Below are 27164 nucleotides of genomic sequence, written 5' to 3' on the forward strand. Positions count from 1 at the left end.
AAAACGCATTGTTGTTATGGTCTCCTATTAATTACAGCGGGTTTATATTTATGCCTTCAGCCGGGATGTGATCCCTCTCATCTCTCTGTCAGTGCTGGAGAGAAAAAGGGGGAGGTCCGTGGGAGGGGCCGATGTGGGTGATAGTGCCTAGTTTAGCACTTTGCAACATGATCCGTGCACACCACGGAGAGGCCGGGCGCTGCGGATCCGCATCCTGCCACCATCCCACCACACCACATGGAGACTGGATAGAGGAACAGTAAACGGGAGGGATGACAAAGAAAGAAGGTGGACCATCTTCCTCTTGGCTATATGAACCCAGCACGGCATCAGCAGCTCCTGACAAAGCAAAGGCAAACACAGAGATGAGGGTGACGGGAAGTATTAGTGCTTATTGCAGTCTGCGTCAAACCTCTCGCTCCTTTGGAAGATAATGCCCTCGGTGCCTCGTAAAGGACTTTCTGGGTTTAATGTTATTTGCTTGTGCTGCAGGGGTCCATGTAAACATCCAGTGATGGTCACCAGATCTCCAGCCACTCATTCAAACTCAGCATCTGCATTGTAAGGAGAAACTCGTCCTGTGGGAGTGGGATTGCGAAGGAATATGCAGAGATAAAAAAAAAACACAACATTTTTTTTTGTTGTTGCACAAAAACCAGACCGTCATAGTTGGATTACCTGGTGTTGTTGATCACCAACATGAACTCGTTGTTTTTCCCCGATATTCAGCCCGGTGCGGTCTGCAACGTCCCCGCCGGGTCGGGCGCGGTGACCAGCGCCCTACGAAATGACCTGGGCTCCAACATCCATGTGCTGAAAACCCTCAACCTGAGATTCCGATGCTTCCTTGCCAAAGTCCACGAACTGGAGAGGAGAAACAAGCTGCTGGAGAGCCAGCTGCAGCAAGCTCTGCAGAGACCGCAATACCGCCACCTTTACACGCGTGAAGTTGCGGTGCAGACGGACGGTCCCGAGTCGCGACTGCCGGGCACCATCTGGAGTTTCACCCACGTCCGGAGGCAAGGGGAGCGGTTTGAGACCCTGCACGGGCCCGGGGTGACGTGGACGCATCCGGATGGAGTCGGGGTCCAGATAGACACCATTACACCAGAACTGAGGGCTCTGTATAATGTGCTGGCCAAAGTCAAGAGGGAGAGGGACGAGTACAGGAGAAAGTGAGTAAAGGCAACATGATGTTTGTTGATGTTTGTGCTGTTGACAGTCAGTCTGCAAAGCTGGGGATGTATTGTATGTTTCTGTATCTAATGTGTGAGGCAGCACAGTCAGTTGTATGCCTGTATACATCCTGATAGCCCATCATTTGCAGGGGTGTTAACAAGGATTTTAAGGGCCTGAAAGAGTGCTGGTGTGGGCCCCCCTTTCCTTTCCGGGCCCCTGTCATCACTGCATTCACTCTAGCTATGACAGAAATAAGAATAAAACTGGAAATGAGTACATGTCCACCACAGACCGGCACTGACGCCCACAAAAACCCCTGTGGGGATTTTACGGGAATATTCAACTGATTTCTCATTGAGCCTACATCATAATTCATACTGCAGTGCCAAGTTCAGGAGTCGACTCGATGTTGATGTTGCAGTTGATAAGCCGAGAACCTGTCCTAACGTAGTGTTTCGTTACATCAAGACGCATAGTCAATATTGTACTTGAGGATAGGCTCGTTTCAGTCATGTTAAATTTACATTAGAGCTGAGAGGGTCAGGCGATAATCATTCAATCATTCATCATACAGTCTTTAAACAAAAAGGTTCGATGTCAGATGTTCTCCAGGCTCTTTAATGTGATGTTTTAGTGATTTTATTTGATGGCATCGTAAAATGAAGATCTTTTGGTTTTGGTTGGACAAATCAAGACATCTGATGACGTCATCATTAGCTCAGAGAGTCTGCGTTGGGAGTTTTTTGTGTTGTTGTTTGTATTTTTACATTTTATAGACAAAACAATTACTCATCAGGACATGAATGAAGAGGGAAATTGTCTCTGAGTTGGTTTGAGAGATCTGATGATGTGATCAAGAAGCTGTTTTCATCAACCCATCACTTTGTCACTTATAACTTAACAGTGTGACTTTTTTCTTACCGTGGGTGTGGTTCAGAAAAATATCACCAGATGCTGACAGTATAGTGTATAGAGTGACAGAGTTAGACTTAAGCTAGTATTTCACATGATGGCTGAGTGAATTGAACCGATCCTGTTTCTCACACACTTCTGAGGAAATTCCTTTGCATGGCTCAGTCTCCAGCAATTGTTCCTCTTCGTTAGTCACATTAACTGTGTTTTCCTTGAGGACCCACTGCAGCGTCCCCGGCTGACCTACGTCACCGTTTGGCCAGCTTGGCTGGCTTCTGGAGGGGAGAGTTGCCAAGCAGACGCCGGCTTCTGTTTGGTGCTATGATTTAAGCAGGGAGGCATTTTAACAGGCTTCTGTCTGCACGGTGAGGTCGTCTATGACGAACGCTTACTTCCCTGTGAGCTTACTGACTCAGTGACACAGAATGCGAATGTGCTCTCCCACTCTTTTGGGAAACTGCATATCCTGTCCAGTCATTCTCCCTAACACTGGCATATCCTTTTTTGTGCATTTCTGCTTGAGAAGATGAACGGCAGTGCCTGGGAGAGCAGCCAAATTGAGAAACTGCTGCAGCTGAAGTCCAAAATTTTAGATCTCCTCAGGCAAAAATGTGAGCTCTTGACTTTATAAGTCATGGAAATGACCGGGTTTGTTGATTTTTAAATAGTTTAGTTAGCAAAACACATAAAAGTAGTCCACATTACACATACATTTGTAAAATGTATATTATGCCTCCAAATAGTGGCTGTTGAGTTATGGGTAAACTGTTTTTCTGAACATTTTATTCAGTATTTTTACATGGGTTTAGGTTGTGTAGGTTTACATCTTTTTTAATGACACTCACATGTACCAAACATGTTTTATTTATATTTTTTACATCTAGAGAAATGAGAACAAAACACTTTTCCAGGCTCTTTTTATTTGACAGTGATCATGGTAATCAATCTCTTTCCCTGCCTCTCACATTCCTTCTCTGCTCTGAGCTCAATAATTGCATCATTGCTGACTTCACTGGCCAGTTGTTTTCTCTCCCGTCTCCCAGTCCTCTCCCAGTCCTAAATCCTCTTCACTACAGTCACGTTTCAGCATTTAATCCCCGAGCCCCATCCTGCCATTCCTTTTCTCTCTTCCGTGCTTTTTGTGTTCAGCCATTCCTTCGTCCTTCACTCCACCCCTCTCAGCCCCTCCACCCCTCTGCTCCTCTCGGTGTCACGCAGACTGCTTTGTAAGGCATCCTCAACTCCGACAAGGCCCTCGCTTGTGTTCCCACACAGCCCCAGTTGATTTATTAAAGCTTTACGAGCATGGACACATACAAGGAGATGGATGGCCAGTTGATCCATTTCTGATTTGGCCACTTTCACTCATGCCATGCAGTACTTGATTGTTTACCTTCTGTCATTTTACAGTACGCCTCTTTCTGATCAAGAGCCTATTTTCTTTCGCTCGAGGCAAAACAGTGTGATTTGTTTGTCATAGGTTGTTTGTTACGCCCTGTCTTATGAAGATATTTTGTGAAGTTACTTCAAAGGTAGCTTGAATACATGAAAAGGCTCAAATATAATGGGCCTTTAAATGTGAAAGAACATGTGCCTGAGTCACAGATGTGCCCCTAAGGTGGAACTCATGCTATCACGTAATATAATTGGTAGATGTCTTGAGCCCTGAAAAGAGTTAAAACTATAGACGGTTGTAAACAATTGCAGGTGTGAACAAGCATAAACCTACATGCAGACAGTATGCACTCTGTTAAGCAGTAATTATATCTGACATTATATATTGCTGTGGAATTCAAAATCCACTTTATACTGTATGTGAACAGTTAACTGTGTTCACAGAAACCATTAATAACTCCCGCAGTCTAAGAGCCAGAAAAACTTTTTAGGAATATATTTATATATATAATATAAAATACACACTCCTACAATTCAGAAATCTAGTGTGGACTGATCAATAGGTTTATCTTTAATTTCACACAATTGTGTAAATTAGGGACACAGTGATTAACTGATTGCACTGTTAACCATGGTTTTGTAACCGTTTCTGTCTCTTATAGTCAACTAAGTAACCGTGAGCTGAACTTGGCCTTTCAGTACAATGTAAACCAATGGAAGACCATAATTGATGGTCCTAAGAGATTACGTTGCATCCATCCACGGCAACCTGAGTATTGTTTTATAAAATACTTAAAAAGTATCCTCTGTACCAGCGTTTCATAACTTCTCTCCTCAGACAAAAGGCTGTTTTGTAACCTCTTGGTTTGCAATAAAAGTGCAATTAGACAAAGACAGAGTCTGATCGAATAGATTGACCTAAATTATATTTTTCAGATCAGCTGCTCTCGTTATACAACATCCTGTTGGTAGAGAACAGTTCTTTCACAGTTGAAGGATGTATTTGTGGATCGGCAAAAGCTCTTTAACCGATTTATTCCACATTCTTGACAAATTTGTCTGATCGTTCGCTTTCAGAAACACTGCCGTGTTCATTCACTGCCATCAGGTTCAAGAGTGTGTTTGATCACACACACACACACACACACACACACACACACACACACACACAGTTCGTCTCTCTGTCTCTCACACACAAACATACATCTGTCGAAGGATACGCTTCATAAATTAGTCAGTCAGCTTATATGAACTACCACTTACTGTCTGGACTGTGGGGTTACATACCTTTCACACTGACAAACGGCTGTGCAAAGGACGATGGGTATAAGGTCAATGCCAGTGCCCTCATCCATACTGTTTTTATTCCCCTCTCTTGCAGTACTGTGAAATGCATCACTTGCATGTCAGTGAGTCTCTACCAGTAATTGCCACTAGCACGCGATAGTGCTTGAAAGGCCATGAAAACAGTGACTGACATTGACGAACATGTTTCACAGTCGACCTCGCACCAGCTAAGAATAGAAACAGATACCTTTATGTCAAAGAAGTGCACATTTGTTTTGGATTTACATGTTGGTGCAGAGATATTGCAGACAGCTTTATCCATTATGTAGATGACTGCACAGACAGAAAGATAGCGACTAGAAGACTGCACTTGTGCTTATATGCTAATACATTTGAATAGATACGGGTAGCTATTTGCTTATTATGAGAGCACATCATACAAATGATATGACTGTAGCTTACATGAATTTCTGTGGAACAGAGGTGCTGTACCGATAGAAGGAATTATATCATATTATACAGTGTTATACCATTTTGAAGGTGCAGTGCTTACACAGATTAGATTAGATAATACTTTATTTATCCCACAACGGGGAAATTCACTTGTTTACAGCAGCTAAAACTAGTCAAGGAGGGAAAACACAAGTGTACATATTTACAAAAAGTACTAAAGTAGAATGTGCAGATTTAAGTGTGCAGATTTACAAAACAAGTACTAAGGTAGAAAAAAACAGTGTTTTAGACATGCTTGTTGTGCTAAAAGACACATTAGCAACAAGCTGTTCTCCAGTCGAGACTTGAACCAGAGATGCCCTGGTCATTGCTGTGGCCTCTCCTAATTGGTTGTTTATTCCATCAGTGAGCAGAGGCCAAACAACTGTCCTGCTGGATCACAGTGTGGCTGATACAGGACGTATAGTGAACCAGAACGGTCTCTGGGCCTCCTGGGCCTCCTGGGCATGTTCTTCCTGCATGAATAATTCACATACAGCTGAATTTAGCAGCGTATGGATCAATGCAATGAGAATTCACTGAAGACACTTTTCCGACGCTTTGATCTTTTCTTCCTGCGCTTAAAAGAGATGAAAGACAGTGAGTGAGCGTGAACGCCTTTGAGAGTAGGATTCAGGGTTGTCGTAATAAAAAGGAATTACTAATTACAGCATGAGGTATGATGTGATTCCTGCATTGTGTTTAAAATGTCATATCTCTCCATGAAGAGCTGATGAACTTCTTCAGCCTCTCCCCTGTCTGTCTTTGGTCTCTGACCTGCCCTGTGTGTAATCCAGGCCATCTATTCATTAGAGGGATTTTCTCTAAGCCGTCACCTAGCAGCACCGAGACTCCAACTTCCAGCCAGCCCTGCACCACATCCTGGCACGCAGCCGTTGCACTGAACTGAGGCCTCTTGAAGTGGAAGACTCCCTGCTGCCGAGATACAGTGAGAGAGAAAGAGAGAGAGAGCTCAGTTCGCTAAAACCACTGAGCTCCAGATTAAAGTCTATATTGTTCCTCTCTTACTGCCTCCTCCGGTCTGAGTGGCGTGCTAAGCTCACAACATGTTTTTGAACTTGTAGTCTCTTGTTGTCTTAAAGGTCGTCTTTATAGCTTGGTATTGAGTATTAAGTAAATTATTTTGTAGATGTCATCATCATAACAAATCAAGATTGTGGAGTGGCAACGTTTCAGGACATCTTTATCCACTGTCATCCATAAACACATCAATGATTTTTCTTCATTATGATGAACATTGGAACTGTAGTTAGTTTTGAATCCCACATTCACCCTCCTGCTGCTCTAAAGAGGCGTCCTGATATGATTAACGAGTTAGGAGAGAATAAAAGAAACATATTTCCACAACACAAATTTCTGACATAAAATATTGAAGCATTTTACATCTTCAGGTAATTAAATCGATCTGAGATGGAGGCATCACTTTGGTTGAACAGCTCACAGCTCAGGGTGATGCTGGTGATGAGGAGCCAAAAACAATTGGGAAATGCTGCACTAGAGTACCAAATATGTAATAATCCGCAGCTAAAAGGATTCCCCAATAAAACCACTAATTCCCTCTTTTTGAGCAACATTTGCTAAAAACCTACAGTGCCCTGTTGTTGGCCCTAATCTATGTGTATTTATTTGCAAAATGGAGGTAGGAAGCAGTGGGCTTGGCCTTCGAATGGTTTAGGAAAGTATTGACGGACAGACTAACGCATAATTAGGTTTTATGTTTTCATACAATGGCAAAAACACACACCAGCCTTATGCTTTAAGGACCATTATTAAGGCCAACAACTGGGGCATCCACAAAACATGAATGTGGTCTCTCTCTCTCTGTCTCTGTATTGATTTAATTGGAAAGAGAATCTCGGTGATACCATGATGGGAGTGTGTTTCCCCCATCTGCTTCCCTGTGCCTTTGTTCCCTCCGTGCTTGTGTGTGAAGCTGCTGTGCTGTGCAGCTGTGGTTGATTATTCATGGGTATCGATACAGCTGAGAGCGGTGGCGTGGTGCCATATTTAAAAGTGCTGGAATGCACCTGTCTTTCGTAAGCACTGACTGCATAGGGGAGAGTGAACCATACTGTAGGTTTGGTTGGTGGATTATTTTAGAAGAGCAGTTATGGCCTGAAGCAAAGCAGGAGACCAACAGTTTGCAAGTAAGTCTCACTAAGTCCATAATCATCACATCTAATCTTTATTTACACCTACTAATTTAACAAGTGTCTCTGCCTTTCTGTACAGACCTGCTCGGTTTGAACAGCTATTACACCTTTTCCAAAGGCCTCTATGTACTGACGCAGCACCCTGACTTAATGCTTGCTATATTTCAAAAGCTTATTATTCTAGAGGAAAAGCTGTTTTTTTAAAGGCACCGTAGAAAACAAACACACACATCTCAGCAGCAAATATGCTGTAAGATAAGATTGCGTGCTAGACTCCCGACAGGCAGTTAAATCTGTCTTTATGCTCCGGCATGCTTGACCTTTAAAGTATACCAAATGTGATTCTCCTTAGAAAGAAGCAGAGGTTGCATTATGGTTATGTTAATATGTCATAATGTTGATCCTTGTTTTCTGTCTTTTAATGCAAGGGTAAAAAGTTATTTATGTTTCCTGACACTGTGAGCTTTTATTAAAACAGTAATGTATGTAAACACAAAAAAAAACAGGTCTGCATTTTTTAATCATGAGCCGCAGAAACATACAGAATGTGTATATTTCTTAGTTTTTCTTCAAGATATTTTTTGTGCTTTTGAACCTTTATTTTGACAGTGACAGCTAGGTAGGAAGGATGATATGCAGCATGCAGCAAAAGGGCCACAGATCAGGATTAAACCCAGGGCTGCTGTGGGAAGACCTGAGCCTTTGTACATGGGACACATGCTCTACCAGGTGAGCTACCAGGCCACCCCAAAATGTGTACATTTAACCTATATTACTATATATCTGCAAAGGATACCAGTGAAAATGTACAGTTGTAGTACACATACTTAATCTTTCGTCTATCTTCACATCCTTCAAAGATTTGATTTTCTCCATTTAAACAGGAGAAAATATCAGAAATACTGCACATTAGAGGTCTAAAAACCTAATTACTTGGGAGCTGCTGGCCAGGTTGGCTTAGTGTTTAGAAATGAGTGTTTGTAAATTGATAGCTGAGCAACTTTCCTTTCCTTGTAGCTCAGACAGTTCACAGTCACATTAAATGGCAATAAATCAATTCATTACTTCTCCTGAAGCAGGACATGTGAAGTCACTGTGACTTGGACTTGAGTTGACTGACTCACAGCTTCACTTCACAGAAAATAAATTACAATAGACTCGACTTGGAATAGACTTGACTTCTCAGGTGCACTGACACTGTCAGCCAAGTTCCCTGCCAGGCTACCCGATGGTCTATGAGTCAGATGACATCAAATATATTTGACAGCCCGACTACAACATCAAACTGTTATTTAATGACTCATTTGGTAATGTAATGTCAACCACAAGTATGTAATGTAATGTCAAGTCACGTTTCGATTTTGATCATGTTTTTCGAAGCATCATTCAATGTGACATTAAATGGATTAGATTAAGTTCTGGTTAGGTTTAGCACAAAAAACAAATGGTTAGAGTTGTGAAAAGATTATGGTTTGACAGCTGCTTATGCCTTGTCTTTTCTCTATAAAGACTGGATTGGAAAAAGTGACCTGACTTGAGACTTGACATGGCTTAACTAAGTACTCGACTTGACTTGACCTGCCCAAGAAAAAAAGACTTGACACTCAGTTACATGTCTTTGAGACTGTCTGTGCTCCACAGAGACATTTTGGTGTGATGTGGTAAAAGTGCTGTCGGTCCTCGCTAAGATGTTCTAATCATTCCACAAAGCCTATGGCGATGTCTTGTTTTGTCCAGCTGACAGTCCAAAGATATTCAGTTCACAATCATAGAAGACCAAGAACAAATGTGCACATTTGAGTGGCTGAAACATGAGAATCTTGTCATTTAAAAATAAATGAATACATTTTGCAGCTTTAAATTGAAAGATTACAACTTATTACTAAAATTACAGACTGGAGTGTCAGCTGTGCCACAGGAGGTAGAGAGGATCATCTTTTAATGTCAGGGTTAGTGGTTTTGTTCCATCTGCCCTTGCGTAAGACACTGTACAATGGAGGTTAGTGCAGTGTCTTGCATTACTGCCATCAGTGCATAAGGATAAAAGTGTGATATAAATGACTTTACAAAACTCAAAATGGAAAAAAAAGGAAACAATACAGATGTGGGGGTTGTTCCAAAACTGTCTCATGGGCTGGATTCGCCCCCTGGGCTTGGAGTTTCACTTCTCTGTACGTGATTAATTGAAATACTGTATAATTGTGGTCAAGAAACCAGATTTCTGCTGAATAGAGCAGTTGCATTTTTGAAGTTCACTCCTGGGGTTCATCCTGCAGGTGTGTGTACCCAGAGGTTCAAAAGATTTTTGTCTAATGGAGTTGTCTCATGCTTCTATTATGTCTCATATAATTTGACTGGACACACCCTGGCTAGTGAATGCCAAAAGTGAACATCCCCATCTTCTTTTCTTCCCTAATGGGATGTCACTCCCAGTGCAGCTCCACCCTGACATGGCCCGGGCTTGCAGGCCCTTGTTTGTGCTCTTATCCTTATGCACTCACAAATCCAAATCTCCCAAATCCAAAACATTTGTCAACCAGAACATCCAACTCAAAGCCCTTTATTACAGGATTGTTAAATGTCTTGTACTTGTATGAGTCAATAGCCAGGGGGCCAACTCTGTTATGATGAAACTATAACATAGACTGCAGTAAATGAAATCAGTGGGAAAATGACAACTTAACAGCGCCATAGTTTGCTTTGTAGGACCTAGGGTGGGGCTAGTTTGCAGAGAGGGGCTGAAGACTGCAGGGAAAACTGATTTTCTGTCACAACACTCTGTCACGCTCTCTGCTGCAGACTGCTCTATTAGGCAATAGATTAATTATTTTTCCTTTTGTGTTGTTATCATTTTTCCATGTTGCTTTTCAGTGGTCCTAAGAGAGAAAATGAGTGTGATGTGATAAAATTTCACTGTTCCAGGACATTTAACTGTCAGCTATTATAAGAGATGGATAAATAAATAAATCATTAAGTTTGGGATGGTTTCACAGCGGAACACCTTAGCATGTCTCAACAAAGAGAAACCGCTGGCAACACTTACATAAGTTCCCTTTAAAAGCAATCATCCACTTTTTCTCAGGTTGCTCGTAGGTCATACCTATTAATTGCCAACCGACGGTAATTACATGTCAGTGTTTGTCTTGCATTGAAAGAGGTTACAGTTAACTTGACAGCGGCATCCCTCAGGCCAGAGAAAAAAGGGCTAGGACAGGCTTTGGGAGTTAAGCAATTAGATCATGCTTGTGCATAGTAAAAACAAGTCAAGTTCACACCCATATTGTCAGGAAAAAATCAGTGTGGTGAAGCCGTGGGGCCAGGTCAGGATGGAGGATTAGACATGTTACAACACTGGCTCCCAGTTGTCTGTCAGCCATTAGCATGTAGGGAGTATCCACTGGTGTTGTACCAAACCCTCTATTCAAAGACATTCTTTGTCATGTGTAAATAAGTTTATCATCGTTTAACCTTGTCCCAAAGAACAACAACATGCTCAACAACAACAACCATGAAAAATTTGTTTCATTGACTGAGGATTTACAGTCAGTGATAGCACACAATATGAAATTTCATCTGGCAATTATTCACGAACATCCCCCGACACATGTGAAGCTTATAGAGCTTGATCCCTGTCTGAGTCTGTGTAAACATACAACTGTAGCACAGAAATTTAATTAAGAGGCAGATGCCTGGTTTTAAGACAGAGAGCATTCATCAAACTCACAGATTACATTTCCCTGTGCCTACAACCTCTCATCCTCCATGTTAATGCTCTTTTATCCAATCTGTTCAAAACTTGCATTACGTCGGGAACCAACTAACAGTATGCTGCTAGAACAGCTTGGCCAAATGTCATATAACTCACTTAGTTGGCCTAAATACATCATTAAATGTGTTGCAAATAATGCGTGCAAATAATTACAAGATAATATAATAATTGTGTAAGTGTAATAATGCAAGTTAATCTTAATGTGATGCTGTGACTTTGAAAAGAAATGTGCACACATGAAACAAATGGTTACAGTTACATACACGTACACATATACAATGTACAGAATGCCATACACAGGTTATGCTTTTCTTCATTACATGAAGGCTCTGTAATATTTCCATCCCATTTAGCGGGACACTTTATTGCATTTTACATAACATATTTAACAGCATGTTTAGCTGTTGGATCTTATTGATTTAATTTTTGAGTTTAGAATGTGTAAAAGATGTTTTGGGTTAATCATAGTATTTCCATTTATAAAAGAAATTAACATGGAAGAATAAAATATCCAGAAAGGAGATAAATGAATGCAAAAAGTAGTTCAAATTGAATTTCATTGTGTGGATGACATACTGTGTATGACGTGCCTTCCACAGACAGGTGGGCTTTAATTTTCATGAATGAATGTTTGTGGACAGGTTAGAGTTTTCCAACCACAGACACAAAGACATGTTTTTTGAATGCTATGTTTAATTTTGTTTTTGTTTTGTAAAGTCTAACTGAGATTTATGGTTTTTATGGTTCAATTAATGACATTACAGTTATTTGGATGAGCGCATGCTTTTTAAAATGTGTCAGTAACTCTGCATCTAACCTCAGCTGACTAAAAAGACAAGGTTGAACAATGGATTAGCCATTTCACCAGCGGTTGTTAAATTATCAGTTGTTTTATAAACTTCATTCACACGTGCATCGGCAGTACAGGTTTGTTATCATACCATAAAAATTGATAAAGATGTCAAGATAAGTTGGTTTTATTGAAAAACATTCACCAACACTTAACAAAAATAAGTCAAAATATTCAAATATATCATACATAAATGCAGAGTAGAAAAGACAAAATATGTACCAGCAGTTCACCACTCATAACTTAAATAACGAGGAATGTTTCTTCTCTTGAACCTCCCAAAGTTTGATCAAAGTTGTCTGTGTTTCCTCCCTAAAGGAGGAAAATGCTCAGTGAGAGCTATCTCCAAAAGCTCTTTAGATAAAGCCGAGCTGTGCAGACTGATAAAGAGATGAGAGGGAATGACCAGTAATTTAGGACGCAGTCCTCATATTTCACAGCGAAAGCTGACATTTTTTTGGTCACTGTAGTCATATTTCACAACCTGAAGGTCTGAAGTTCAGCTTAAACCAGACTGGTTTATTGGAGTAGACAGTAGGTTCTTAGAAAGAAGCATTATGTCATGATGTATTTATTATGTATTTATTCAGTGCTAACAGACATTCACGTTTCATAAAAAAGTAGCCTATATATTGAAAGTTTCACCTTTTTTTGGCCAATTTAGACTAAATGTAAACATTTTTTGTTTTTCTTCTGTTGTTCTTTTGTCTACACATTCGACCATAAAAGATAATATGTGAGGATGTCTTCCAGCAAACACAAAGCAAACACTAGCCACTGTCTGTTGCTTCACCATTTTGGTACAGCCTTAAATATCTCAAAAACTAATAGCTAGATTGCCATGAAATGTGGTATAGACATTCATTGTCCCCAGAGGATGGGTTATAAAAAGTTGAGAGTTTGCCATCATAAGGTCAAAATTTGTGTCTAATACTTGAATATGACAAAAAAAACCCTGCTGATCTAATGACATTCCTATCAGTCTCAGCTCTACTTTGTGTGTAGTGCTAATAAAAAAATTAATAGCATTTAGATCAGAAACCAATAGAATGACAATGCCTACTGTCACCTGTATTAGCTACTAGCAACATGAGCTGACTCCCTAAGGCCCAATGGTAATGGCGGCTTGGAAAAAACGTGTGTGGTCACTTAGCAACCCCAACATTCCTCCTGCTCGGCCTGGTGGTGTCTGTGTCCTGTCTGGGTTAGGAGGGCTAAATTTAAGTCTGGCCATGCTTGTGGAACATAAAGCAGAGGAATTATGCACGAGTGAGCGATGGTCCTGCCCGACCTCTCTGTGCACAGTTTACATGATTGAGTGAGCCAGGAATTAATCTACATGTGCTTCCGATGCAGGCCAGTGGAGTGGTTTCCATGGACACAAGAGGGTTTGAGAAGATGGGGCAATGAATGGAGACAAGTGTGTGTATGTGGTTGTGTTATGGATATGGATTGAGGTCAAGGATGGATATGGAGTTAGGTTGGAGCATGAAATGAAATGAGCTTGACCTTGGTGCGTTGTCCCATCAGCAGAGACCCCCCCGAGCAGCAAGACGCTGGGATGTAGTGTTGCTTTTCCTGCCAGCCTGATCCATTTCCAGGGCTGCATCATTAGCACGCCACACGTGTGTGTCTCTGTGGAGTCTGGGGAGGCTATAGATTACAGAGCAGTATGGCATTCAATCGATGACCTACTACAGTCATACCCCTCCCCTTTTTTCTCTCACCAGAGCCTTACATTGCTCACTATTTCACATATCTGTGCCACAGATGCTTCTTCCCATCACACTCCTCCTATCCAGCCAAGATAATTGGGAGAATCTGTTCTAAGCGTAAATTACCACAGCCAAGCAGACAGGCAATGCTGCTGTCGTGGAGGAGACATTATATAGACACCTATAGGGATCCATGGGAGGAGTCACATGCTCTCCAGAGTCTCAGCCGTGATTTATCAAAGCTGTCACTGGCCTCATTTCATACGAGCAGCTGAGCTGAATGGGTGTTTGTCCTGCATTTAGGCAGATGTATTGATCCTTGAATCTGTTATCATGTAACACTTCCTGTTGCACTTGTGAGAATGAATTGTAATGGCCCTATTAAAAAAAAAAAAAGCTTTAGACCACCTTTTAGAAAAAGGCACATGATAAATGTCCTCACAAACATTTCAGGATAATGTCAAACATTAAATAAAGGTTAGGATTACTAATTATTATTGTGTTTGGTATTGTTATTATTTATTTTTGCTAACATAGACTTTATAACTGATTATTTGAATCCATTGATTTTTGCCAAACATTCCTATTTTTCCTTTGGAGACTTGTAAAAAAGACTAATTTGTGAATTAGAGTAATATTACTAGTAGACATTTTAAAGCATTGAATTAACAAGCAATAATAAACCCTCTAAAACAGAAATACTATATTAATATTGAATTATTTCATAGTGTATGTTTTTAACTATGATGTTTGACATTTTGGACAAGCATAACAACAGTTCAGCAAATACATTTAGTTTCCAGTTTAGTATGTACACCCAAAGACAGTGTAAAGAATGGACGTAGTATCCGTGACGTCACTCGTAGGTTCCCGAAGAGCCGTTGGGCTTATGAGGGCAGTAAATAAAAGCTTCATGAAGTAATGTATTGTTTTATACAAAGATGTGTCTCTGTTATTTAGCCTTCCATAAGTGATATAAATGGTTGGCTAAATAACTGTTTACAAAATAAGTGTTTACAGTTGACTTGTTAACATTAGGTTAATTCAAATTTTAGTTTAATTCAATTTTATTTAAATAGTACCATTGCACTTTTCACATAGAGTAGGTCTAGATGATACTCTTTATAATATTAAACAAGGACAAGAACAACTACTTTTGATTATGACACAGAAAATGAAAATAGTTTGAGTAATAACTGGAACTTTAAATAAAATAAAAAAAATCTGAAGCAGTGTATTACAGTGTGAAAAGGTGTTTTAGGGTTTTCTAATACAGAGGATCAGACTTTGAGCTTGTAATCTGACGTCTGGTTACTAAGAAATTCCACTAAGTAAGTAACACTTTCCAGTACATCGTATAGTTTAAACAGGGTGTTGTCTGACTCAACCTTTTATTTGCTGTGAGCAACAGAGGCTTTGTGCAATGATACACAACCACGCCTCAAAGTTTTCCCTGTGCTCATTTTGGTATTTATTGCTTATTCCACACTCCTTTGGTATTTACTGCCTGTTTCATTGTGGGATCTTTGGAATTTGAACATTTGATTAATAAAATCACCAATCATTTACAAAACCAAGAGATAAAATTCCTTTATTTGATTTTGGCAGAGATAAATTGACATTTGAGATTAAATCGTTATACGCCGTAAATCTGTCACTGTTACCTTTGTCATTAAAAATTTGCACCAGGCCAAGAACATTAGTGCATCAGGTCTGTTTGTGCATGTTTCCGCGGGCACATTGATGGGAAAACATTCAGACAGCTCGCGTGCAAACATAACTCCCAGACATACCACACAAGGCAGAAGGCAGGGAGTGTTAGTTGGCAAGCGCTGCAGGAATGCCTATTGTTCAACAGACAAAAATTGTATGAGAAAATGTGAGTTTGATTCTCCCTCTGTGTTGTTGCACAGCACTGCAGTTTACTCTTAAACCACAATTTATCATGAACCGCGTAATCTGTTTCTGGTGTTTTTTGGCATCCGTGATATGAGACATCTTTTTTTCATTTCATTCATTTCAGTGTAGCTGTAGTTTATTATGCAATGCTGATCTAAGAACATGCTTATTATTAGATTGGATTGGAAAATGTGGGAAAAGAGATGATTCAATCTTTAAAGGACTTTCGATTTTCTTAATGGAATTCAGAAAGCATCTTTATGTGGCCACTTCAAAATGTACATTTTGGTTGTGTTTGCTGTCTATTTTAGTCTAGATTTTCCTTCCAAAAATGGAAAAGAAACCACCCTCAGTTTATTGCAGCAATTTCAGTTGGGAACACATCTGTAACACCACACAGTTTTTGATTTATTAGAGCGAGATTACAGAGGATATGTCTGGCAGTAAACAGATGTATGAGTTGACACAGGCTCCAAACCTCCTGCTGTCTTTGTCCTTGTAAGGAGACTCCGGGTGTGTGTGTGCTTGACTGAGTCACGCCAAAGGTACAAGAAAACCAGAAGCACATCTATGGCTGAGAAGCCAGATAGAATACCTTCGCTAGGATGTGGTGTCATCTATGTTTGGATTGGCCGTTTTTATTTAGATGCTTGAAACCAGTCGGTGGTTTTTCCATTTGACTTTTATGGTTTGCTGAATTGCAACAGCTCCAAATAATGTGGAAGCAGCTGCTGCTTAGTTCAGTCAATGATTCTATTACCTGTGATAGATGACATAAATAGCATTGACATATTGTTGACACAGGGAGGCTTTCCCTCCATCAGTAGGTCGATTTAATCACGCTGTCCAGTTATCACATTAGCATAAAAGCAAAGGATGTGGCCGTTATCTTCAGGAAGTGACAACACAAGTGATGCAGATGCCGTGACAAACGGATTTGTGTCTGCAGAGAATGCGATGCAGTTGTAAACTCCAGTGACCTTAGCCAGAGTCCTGCGGCAGACAGGCGGAGTGTTGTGAACAGAGTAAAGCAGCGCTGGCAGCGTTTTTAGAACAAGGCTTCAATCACAGTGTGAGCTGGCACACCCAGCCAAGGAATACTTCTCTCTAATTAGACAGTGTACATTCAGTGGGTCCTGAATGGAAACAAGGCTGAGTTTTGTGGAGAAAGTGAATTTCTAGTCGTGCGTGTTGTGATACTGAAGTGACTTCTGGCTGTGTTGTGTTGTGCTTCTCCATGGTAAAGGTTATGGGTAAGCTGCAGAATTCAGCTGTGGTCATGTCAGCTTACTCCTCTCCAGTAAACACATATGGTCAGGCATGTGCTACTTACACTGGTACACACACATATTCTCCCTCACACACACACACACAGAAAACCCCCTCTTAAATTATCCTCCACTGCCGTCGTCCATGTGGACCACAGTGGCTCATCCTCACATGTGTGGTTACTTCATATTACTGAATGAGCTCCTTATCCATTCTGGATCTCAAAGTCTCTTTTGGGAAGCATCCGTGACTCAGCATCCGTGCCGTCTCATATCTCAGATGAGTGTGTATTTGGGAGCTGGCTGAACTGACTAACTGGTGCAGTACGGGCTGAGCGTTCTGTGCTTTGTGAGCAAGGCAATTAAAGAGACTCCTAATTTTGTTTTTACATAGCTGCCATGGTGCAAGAGTAATATGACCTGTGAGGAGAAGGAAAGAGAACTGTGTTCATGGCATGCAGCCAATCTGGCACTGGCACTTTATTTTTAGCCATGCTAGAGATGGTTTGTCCGTTTAAATGGTCAGTCGGTTGGACGGTCCACCACATTGATCAACATACTGTATCTCAACAACTATTGGACTGATTGCCATTACATTTGGTACACACAGTCATGTTCCCCTGAGGATGAACTGTAATCACTTTTGTGATCCCCTGACATTCCCATCAGCCTCAGCTGTACTGCTGCTACAGCAAGATGAGCTAAGCTAAGTTGGTGAAAGTAGTACACATTATATCTCCACAACATCAGCATTATAGCAGGCTGGCAGCCTCAGAGACTTGTTAGCACGACTGTAGACTCTCAGTATTGGTTCACTTTATATTGCTTGAAAATTGACTAAACTAATGATGTGACCTACTTGCTTTAGTGTGACTAATCTGCCCCAGCTGGCGACTATATTGTGATAAATAATTCAGTCTTATCTTCAATAAGTATTAGAATGACTACTAATGGCTTTGCACAATGGTTGGTAGCATTAGGACATGCTAAGCTGTGTCTGAGTTTGAACAGATTACAAACTCCTGAGACTTTATGAGGAAAGAAGCAGTTCACATGAAGGAATTTAGGCTGCAGCAGAGATATTACACCCTTCTGGGTGTGTTCAAGCTCAAATGTCCCTCTGCAGTCACTCAACGGTTCGAAAACCATTCATGAGCAATGTTTGTTGTGCTCGGACGGAAGGACGTGACTCCATTCTGTCCGTAGTTTTTTTTATTGAGGCAGTGGGGTTGTAAAGATAACCTTACAAGGGAGACAAAAGATTGAAAGTAGGGGGGTCGAGTGGGTGTGAACCTGCTCTCAAGGGCATTATTTTGTAATCAGAGATGGGAGTATTATCCCTACAGAAGTACCATCAACCTGTCTAGTGGCCCTCAGGAGAACAGGCCCAGCAGTAACTGACCCACCTCTATGCTCTGTGTTGCAGATGGGAGGAGGAGCTGTCAAAACGACAGCAACTGGAGTCCACGGTGGAGACCATGCAGCAGGTTGGGAAACAATAAAACATATTCCACAAGCACATTCATGCAGAGCGATTTGAAATCTTGCCAAGGGTCATTTACTACATGCACACAAAGAGCACAAATACGATTGGACAGAAAGCATGAGCACAAACACATTTTCAAAACTGCTACCGCAGCACATGCATTTATATACAGTTCATTTCTTGGTGGTGTGTCATTCTGTGTGCACTCAGCAGAGCTGCACTCGAAGCAGCTACAGGCAGGAGGATGTGTGTCAGATTAGAAAAACCATATTACAAACCCATCAAGAGAGGAGTCTGTTAGATATAGATATAAACATCAAATATCACCAACAGTTTGCCATTATGTTTCTGTTCAGGTAAATAGACGTCGAGGGTGAAATCAATTTAAAATGTCACACCTAGAGGCTATATCATAACACATACGCCATCCCAGCTGGTGTGAGTACTTCATCTAGTCGGCATCCTCTCTCTGCTTTTGCGCGAATCGATTGGTGACAGCATACATGTTTGTCTTGGATCCTGGGTCAGCAAAATCCCAGATAGAGAGGTGGAGTGCCATCCCCTCAGGAGCTTTAACCTTTTAGAGTACACAGACAGATGTGGCTATGTATGGAAGAGCTGGAAATCTGTTCAAAGTTAGTAAATTGAGTGTAAACAACCATTTATTGTTCAGGGCTCAGAGCCAAAGGGCTGTTACCATGTGCTGACTCAATACAGAAGCAAAAACTCTGTTTTAGTGACAGTGTTTGTGAAAACAGGTGTAAGCACTAGTGGAGTGTTTTACGTCTTTAAGTTTTATGAATGTAGGGTAGATTAAGAATTTAAATTAAGCCTCGAAGGAATAGTTTGACCTCTTGGGAAACACGATTATTTGTTTTGTTGCCGAGAGTTAAACCAGAAGATCGATTCCAAAGACTGCACGTGGGTTGGGAGGGAGAAGGGGAGGGTACTAATATGGGACTATGTTTCGAGAGTTTGTATGTATGTATGCTTATTTCTGTATAACTGAAAACAGCTTAAGTTATAATTTACTTTTTTTTTTTTTAAAACAGGGTGGGTGACAATAGAAGGGGGTATCTACGAAATCAACCTACCAGCCTGTGTGAAAACAACACATGATTTTATGGCACACTGCTGAAGACAATGTCTTGCCAGTTTCCTGTTTTTCTTTGGTACCCTTTGGAGATGAAAAGACACAGAATAACTGCACCTGGCTAACAAAAGTCTGGCACATAACTGCCTGTAAAATGGCAACGTGGTGATTATCAGTGTTGTTATTTGTACTAATTAAACAAACGAGATGTAATAAGTTCAGATCAGTGAGCTTTAGAGGTGCTGGTAGGTGGATTTCGTTGCCTCCAGTCAAAGCCAGTCTAACTGTTTCTAGTCTTTATGTAGCTGTAGCCTCATATTTGCCACTCAGGCATGAAAGTGGTATTGATCATTGATCAGTTTTAACCTCTTGGACCTAATTAACACGGCCGTATGGACATGGTCCCTTACATGGATACAGATTGAGTTTTACAACAGTAAATGCTTTCAGCAGAAACTCATATTTGCATCATCTCAGTTATGTAAATATAAAATAAACTATTTAACTATACACTCTTTTTCATCTGCCCAAATGTGTCATAGTTGAACTTTAGTAATCAGGATTTATTATGGTTGAGCATATTTCACTAACACTAGTAATATTCTTGTTTACCTGGCATGTGTCTTTTTTTAATTATTTAAATTGACGTCCACTCAGAGCGCCCAGGAGTCGTCTGAGGTCCAGGGTGAGCTGAGCGAGAAGGTGGACAGACTGAAGGCTGAACTTGTGGTCTTCAAGAGTCTGATGAGTGATGTGAGTATTTGTTCAGTGCTCGAGCGTCGTCACATCACTTCCCTGAGTCTGACAAAGCTGTCACACGATAGATAAAGTGCTGTGTGAACTACCGTACTTAAAGCAATCATGTTAAGCGTTCCGGCAGCTGCGGTTTAAGAATGTACTTTTGTTTTCTTGGCTATCACTCTGATAAAGGCAGTCATTCATGCAAGTCTAAATAATAACACTAAACACACCCTTCCTTCCTTCCTTGAAACATATATAATACCAGAAAAGCTCCAAGACAAACATTCATTGAAAATAGCTCAAATAGCAGCTGTAGATCAAGAGCACTTCCTGTTCTGTACAGTCCTGTATTGTTCCCTGGCAGGTCTGCTCTAGTGTGACATATAGTTGTAATATACTGCAGTGGACTCAGTCACAGCTTGTGCTTGCTCAGGGATAAATATAGTCGGATGCTGCTTTTGTTTTTGTTGTTGATCCTGCTTGACTTCACTTTTGGCACCTGTACATTGTGGATTTTTCATATTATTTTCTGTGCTTGACTCCACCCCTGATGATGTATGAATCCAGAGGCGGGTAAGTGACAAAGAAGTAGTGGAGCTCTTTTGTAGTCGTGGTTAGACATCCTGTGTTTTGTTGTTTTGTCTGAGGTATGTGCTCTAGATGAGCATTGTTGTTTAAACTTTCACTGTAGCAGGAGGAATTAATGTATGCAAGCTATTTGCATGATTCATATCCGCCCTACCAAACAGAATATCATTGCATAGTTACTGAATTGACAAGTGATGATGCAAGCTAATAAGTTTAGTGCTCTATAGAGATGAAGATGTTTTAAATATAACATTAATTTAACCAGGAAATCCTAGTAGTGTCAATAGTGTCCTGGCCAGCAGTAACTATTACAGATACCACAATATGTCACAAGTTCATAATCAAACAAAAAGGCTATTATAAAAATATGAATAATGTTGCTCATTTGCATCATAAACTGCATCACAAACAGAGCTGTCAGGCCCCATAAAATAAAGGTAAACATTCAGATGCCACATATATGACATGAGTTAGTGGATATCTAACTCATCATCAGAAGTTCAGGGGACAAACTGCTATGGATATGATTTTATTGTAATATGAGTTGATGGCAGTTCATTGTCTGTGGTATTGCACGTGTTGTATGTGTACAGTGTGAGAAGATGTTTGGATTGCACATGTCATCTAAAACATCTATCCTCACCCCTGCAGCAAATGTCTGACCTGGACACTAAGATTCAGGAGAAAGCCAGACGGGTGGACATGGACATCTGCAGAAGGATCGACATCACGGCTAAACTGTGCGATGTGGCTCAACAACGTAACTCAGAGGACATGTCAAAGATGTTCAACGTCAGTCCAGCCAGGTCGCTCCCAGAGAAGGTAGGCATCCATCTGCTGTTTCACTGTTTGTCAGAGGAGCCGATGGTAATCGCAGCAAAAATATGAATTCTTTTGTGAAGGAAACAGTCAGCACTCTGTAAATGAAATCAGAGCTGCCGGTGGCTGACTGTGTGTAGTTTCTTTTTACACCGGCCGATCCTGCCCTGAGTGACCCCTCTGAAGGAGCAGGAATGCACATGTTGCCTGTTCGCCATTACACACGCGAACATATAAACATACACATGCAGAACACTCACAGTAATGACTCCTAGATATGCACACACAGACACATGCACACACATAAAAAGTAAAATGCTGATGTTGTAACTCTATGCTGCACACAAGGTTATCACATTGCGCCGACAAAGCTGGCTGAAGGCCAAGTATAACTCCACTGTGACTCCAGCTGGAGGCTTCTCTTATGTTATATGTTGTTACACAGCATACTTTCAATGGGAACATAATAATTAAAGTCATGTTCAGCCACAGGGTTCATAAGATTCAACTCATGCATATATACTTCCTTGTGTGTGTGTGTGTTTGCAGAGTGCCGTGGCCTGCTGCAGGAAAAAAGAGCGTAAAGTTGTGTCCGATGAGGAGAGTTCTGAGATGGATGCAGAGCCCAGCCCTTCAGAGGAGGAGGCCCCCGGGTCGCTCAACATCACGGATGAAATGAAACGCATGCTCAACCAGCTGTAAGCGACACCTCAGATATACACACACACACACACACACACACACACACACACACACACAGAATCAAGTCCTCTCAGCTTTGAATGAACCCAAAGAAGTTACACCATTGAACTGCTTTCCTGCAATATCTCTTCGATGGAGTCGCACTGTGCAGTCCTTCATCTCCCTCTAGTGTTTATGTGGAGTGTTGCAACTAACATACTGTACACTGATTCAGCAAAAGCCAGCAGCTATAAAAACTGTGGACATTAATTGCTTTGAAGTCACAGTAGTTGCTTTCTAATGAGCTTTACTCTCACAACCATTGTGAAACAGCATCTTTACTAATCACTAACTGCTAAAAGCATTTCAAAAGAAGGTTTTCAGTTTGTCTCGTGTCCCATAAACTATTTCCTTTCCATGTGTCTTCTTTTCTAAGCGCATCTTCCTCTTTGTCTATGACTTGTGCTCTCTGTGTTGGCCGTTATACTAGTGTTTCCTCTCCTTCCTCCTTCTCTCTTTTCTTCTTTACATTCCCTGTCCCTTGTCCCATACAGACATTGTTCAGATAACTCCTTTGTTGCCAGGCGCGAGACATTTGAAATCGATGACGACTGTGACAGTCTGACGTGGGAGGAAAACGAGGAGACTCTGTTGCTATGGGAGGACTTCACAAACTACAATGTGCCGTTGACCTTCCCTGCAATGACCTACACAAACGGCTGCCCCACTGAGGCAAATGGTGAAGCAGCTGATCCAGTGAGTCCTGTCTGCCATGGTGGTCTTTTTGCAAAGTCTATGTTTTTTTAACTCATGCAAGGCAGTGTGTAGATTATCGATATAGGTGCTGTGTCAGACGTTTTCTCATGCATGATGAATGAGGCCTCTGTCTGTGCTCTCTCTCTAAGGACTCCCAGGATGGAAGTCTTGGCAGCCTCATTGACGAAACAGAGTCACTATTTAAGACCAGAGAGCAGGAGTACCAGGAGACCATTGGCCAGATCGAGGTAGAAAAGCTGTGTGTTTGTGTGTGTGTATAAAAAAGACTTGAAAGTATAAAAAAAGTTTAAAGCTTATCAAAGACACAAAACAAGGGCACTCTGGTAGCTGATCTGGGAGAGTGGGCATCCAATGTGGGCCTTTGCTGTATGTCATCCACTCTCTTTCTCTCCAGTGTATATATACACCTGTATATAGCTACATCTATCTGCATATATCTGTATGTATGTAAATATATATATAAGAAACAATATCTGTATGACTGATTTTAAGCAGGTTAGTTACTTTACAGTATGTCCTGAACGTTTCATCCCATCGTTCATCTCTTATTATAAACATTTGATTCAAATTCCTGTTTTTCTTTGACATCTATATTGTTATTGTTAGATTCGTGTTGTAGTGCTTTATACATTTGGTCTCTTCCTCTATGAATGACAATAATAATTTATACATTTGGTCTCTTCCTCTATGAATGACAATAATAATTCCTCTAGTTTAGATGGTGCCTTACAGATATTCTCCCATTCTTTATGTGCCTGAAGATAATGCCTTAGCTGTCGGAGAGTACCATCATTTTCAGTGTACAATATGGTGAAAATGACTGCTCCATTAACTATGAAGTTTAAAATGGTACACCATATTTGTGCACTTTAAGTTTTTTATGATTAAACAAGTTGTAACCAACAGATAGATGAGATATTATCTAGGAATGCATTTGAAGGGATGTGTGTTTAATGTGTTTAAACATTAATATAATAAATAATAAATAATAATAATAATATAAATATAAATTTTAGATGGAACTGGCCACAGCAAAGAGCGACATGAACCGACATCTGCACGAGTACATGGAGATGTGCAGCATGAAGAGAGGCCTGGACGTGCAGATGGAGACCTGCCGACGGATGATTAAAGGTGGCAGGAACTCTCCCTCGATCAGCTCCGTGGCCAGCAGTGACTCAGGGAACACAGATGAGATCCAAGACGAGATTTCAGACAAGGACGCAGACGCTGAAGTCCCCGTTAGTTGATGGCTGCAGAGCCGGGCCTTGGCCTACGTCCTCCTGAAAGCCCCTCGTTGTTACAGGGGTTAAATGTGTATAGAGCTCCACCCTGCTAGAGAGGTGGAACAGCCTCAATCTGGACCTGTTTGACCTATGTTCTGATGGTCGTGCTCACTGATGCAGGTCCAGAACTGGTGCTTTTATACTATTTCTGTTGTTTAGAAAGTGGTGGTCGTCTTTGCTTCACAAAGAGAAAGGGTGCAAATAAAGTCTGAGCTGTGCTCTCTTCCTCACTGCTGCCTTGCTGGATCCTTGTCCAGAGCTTCACATCATTTTAAGTATTTTGTACAAATTCTTACCCTATTAATGTCCTTTTTTTCTAAAGGAATTTAAAATAGTACATATTGTGCTCTTCCACATAACACCCACATAAAAATACACCCATCTTAAACATATACTTTGTAATATTTTATTTGAATCGAATGTCTGTACCCCTCACTCGGACCATTGTTTTGTTTTTGACATGACTTACAAGGGTCCAGGTGGGGTGTTTGTTATCCAAGTTAAACTATTGGGGGGGGGGGGTTAAGTGTCTTCTGCCAAGGAGACAAAACAAGGAGTGGAGATGAATGGTGTTGGAGTTCTGGTGGTTTCTGAGGGAACCCTGCAGGGTTGCCAAAAGTTGAAAGAGGAAAGGAGCACAGCCTTTTGATGCATCAGTGCACTACTGACGTTCTATGCAATTTAGCTGGCCTTATTTTTGGACTGGCTTTTCACCCTTCCTCATTTCTCTTAAAAACCAATACAATTAGCCTTTTAAGCAAAGCAGGTGTTTTCTATGTATCATTTTGTGCGTTCGAGTGTGAAATCATTTTTCATGGACATCCAACAATTAAAGAAAAAAAAAAAAAATGGAACAGTGCCCCCTCAAGAAGGGACTAATATGTTCATTCATGACTATAGTTAACATTTGCCAGATGTTACGTGCTACTGAAACGGGCTGTGCATTGTTCTGATTCTGGAGGAAACATTGTTCTCGTCTTGTGCGGTTTAGTTTGTGCATATCATGACATATCATTTTAAATGGCTAAAATCCAATAGTTTTTCTATAAACTATTCCCTCCACTGTCTAAAGCAAACCAAAGGACACATTTTGCAAATCCTCACATAATCTCCATAGGTGATCATCTTCCATCTGTTCATTTTGGAGAAACTGTTTATGTGTGGTTTCATTATGAGACTATCACTGTCCTGCAGGGGACTCTGTTCCAGACAGGTTGCACATCCTGCTTTGTCTCTTCTGAATGGACTAAAAAGTGTCAGACTGTACATAGAGGGCTGTAGGCATGTGATCGTACACCCCAGAGGCCTTTTTGTTCATATTAGTCTTTTTGCAACAGATCGAGATGTCTCACAATTTTTTCGCTTTTTCCGGTGCTGTAACTGGATGAGCGTAGAAACTGATCGACGCATGGGGGACAGAAGTGATCTTTTTATCACTTCTTTGTAGTATAATGTATGTATGGTTTGCTGGATCAAAGATTAAGTGCTACTTCTATCTTGAAGTTTTACAGAAGCAGAATGTTATGTTTGTTATTTCAGCATGTTTGTGTGGACAAAAGGAGCTATGGGTCTTTTTTTTTCTTTTTTTTTTAAATAATTTTATTTTTTGAACTAAATAGCTGCAATGCAGACTGTGCGCTATGTTTTTAATCAAAACAGTGTCTATCCTAATCATTAATTAATATGTATTTGTGGCAGAAAATGTATTTTTCACTGTTTTTTAATCATTCTACGTTAACCAAAAAGTGTGTTATTGACGCCATATTCTGCTTTTATTGATTTTGCAGGACTCTTAAATTCGTTTTCAACTTTTTGGTCACTTATTGACCAGATCAGATCACCCATAATAAAAACTAATTGATCATACTGTATAAGACAAGAGTGAGTCTTAGGTCACAGAGAGCCCTCGTATCCTTTTACGTTGAGTTGATGTAAAACCAGCCTGATAAGTAACAAAGAGCCATTCTTTTATTGGTACTGTACTTTGTATCGACGGCATTATAGTTTATCGATTGTACGGCTGTTCCAGAAACAAACATAGTTTGCTGTATTTCACCCTTCCTTGTTGAGATTGTAGCCCACGCCACACTGACCATCACACTAACCAGCCAACCAAAGCAAAGTGTACAGCAACATGACAAAGATGTAAATCAAGCTATGAATCCTACTAACTCTGGAAAGTCTCATCCTCAGTGTTTGTACATGCCTACCACACACGTGTTAAGTTTGCAGACATTTCCCTGATCTTGCAAACTGTGAGACATCAAGTGTATTATCTCCCTTTTCATCTCTTGAAGCAGGTTAAATCCCAAACGACTTCCAGTCGGTAAAACTGTAGCAATCCTCCTCGATGAATGTAGCTTGATTGGAGGCGTCCCGTGAAGTAAAAGCTGAGCAAAATAAAAGTAGCTGTTCAAAATCCAGGGATATATGGTGTGCTGTTGCTTATTGGAGACCTTGGTATGTTTTGCTTTACTAAACCGGTTCTTACCTGACCAACTTACAGTATGTGACCTAGGTGTATGTAAATTAGGTCCTGGTGGATGTGAATGTTTCATACTAAAAAGGGTTTTATACGATTGGTTTTTATCAGTGTCGCACTGGGATTATACGGTTGTGTTAACTGTCGTGTCAACATACAGTTTTACATGTTCATCGGCATCCCTGTTAAGTGTCATTATTGCTTGTATTTAATTTAATAAACATTATGGGGAGATAAAAGGTGCAGCAATACTTGTGGCCATATTTAGGTG

The 27164-nt window shown here is 40.7% G+C and overlaps 1 protein-coding gene across 2 annotated transcripts; it reads left to right on the forward strand.

Moving 5' to 3' along the window:
* Positions 1-337: 337 nt before the first annotated feature.
* Positions 338-26555, forward strand: iffo2b (intermediate filament family orphan 2b). 2 transcript variants are annotated; one of them, XM_010731334.3, is made up of 8 exons: positions 338-1175; positions 18367-18427; positions 20177-20272; positions 21500-21670; positions 22217-22365; positions 22903-23104; positions 23254-23352; positions 24142-26555. In XM_010731334.3, exons 1-8 carry the CDS (start codon positions 700-702, stop codon positions 24373-24375), a joined length of 1488 nt encoding a protein of 495 aa, XP_010729636.1. In that variant the 5' UTR covers positions 338-699; the 3' UTR covers positions 24376-26555. The 2 variants fall into 2 exon arrangements, with proteins under 2 accessions (XP_010729636.1, XP_010729637.1); XM_010731335.3 differs by having other exon boundaries at positions 22933-23104.
* The last annotated feature ends 609 nt before the right edge of the window (positions 26556-27164 follow it).

The sequence above is a fragment of the Larimichthys crocea genome, chromosome VI, assembly GCF_000972845.2.
Source record: "Larimichthys crocea isolate SSNF chromosome VI, L_crocea_2.0, whole genome shotgun sequence".
NCBI lineage: Eukaryota > Metazoa > Chordata > Actinopteri > Sciaenidae > Larimichthys > Larimichthys crocea.

Excerpts from the sequence above, each read along its gene's own strand:
- iffo2b (XM_010731334.3), top strand. The coding sequence starts at position 700 with ATGAACTCGTTGTTTTTCCCCGATATTCAGCCCGGTGCGGTCTGCAAC. Across the intron at positions 1,176-18,366 it reads AGGGACGAGTACAGGAGAAA|ATGGGAGGAGGAGCTGTCAA; the intron begins GTGAGTAAAGGC and ends TCTGTGTTGCAG. Across the intron at positions 21,671-22,216 it reads CCAGGTCGCTCCCAGAGAAG|AGTGCCGTGGCCTGCTGCAG; the intron begins GTAGGCATCCAT and ends GTGTGTTTGCAG.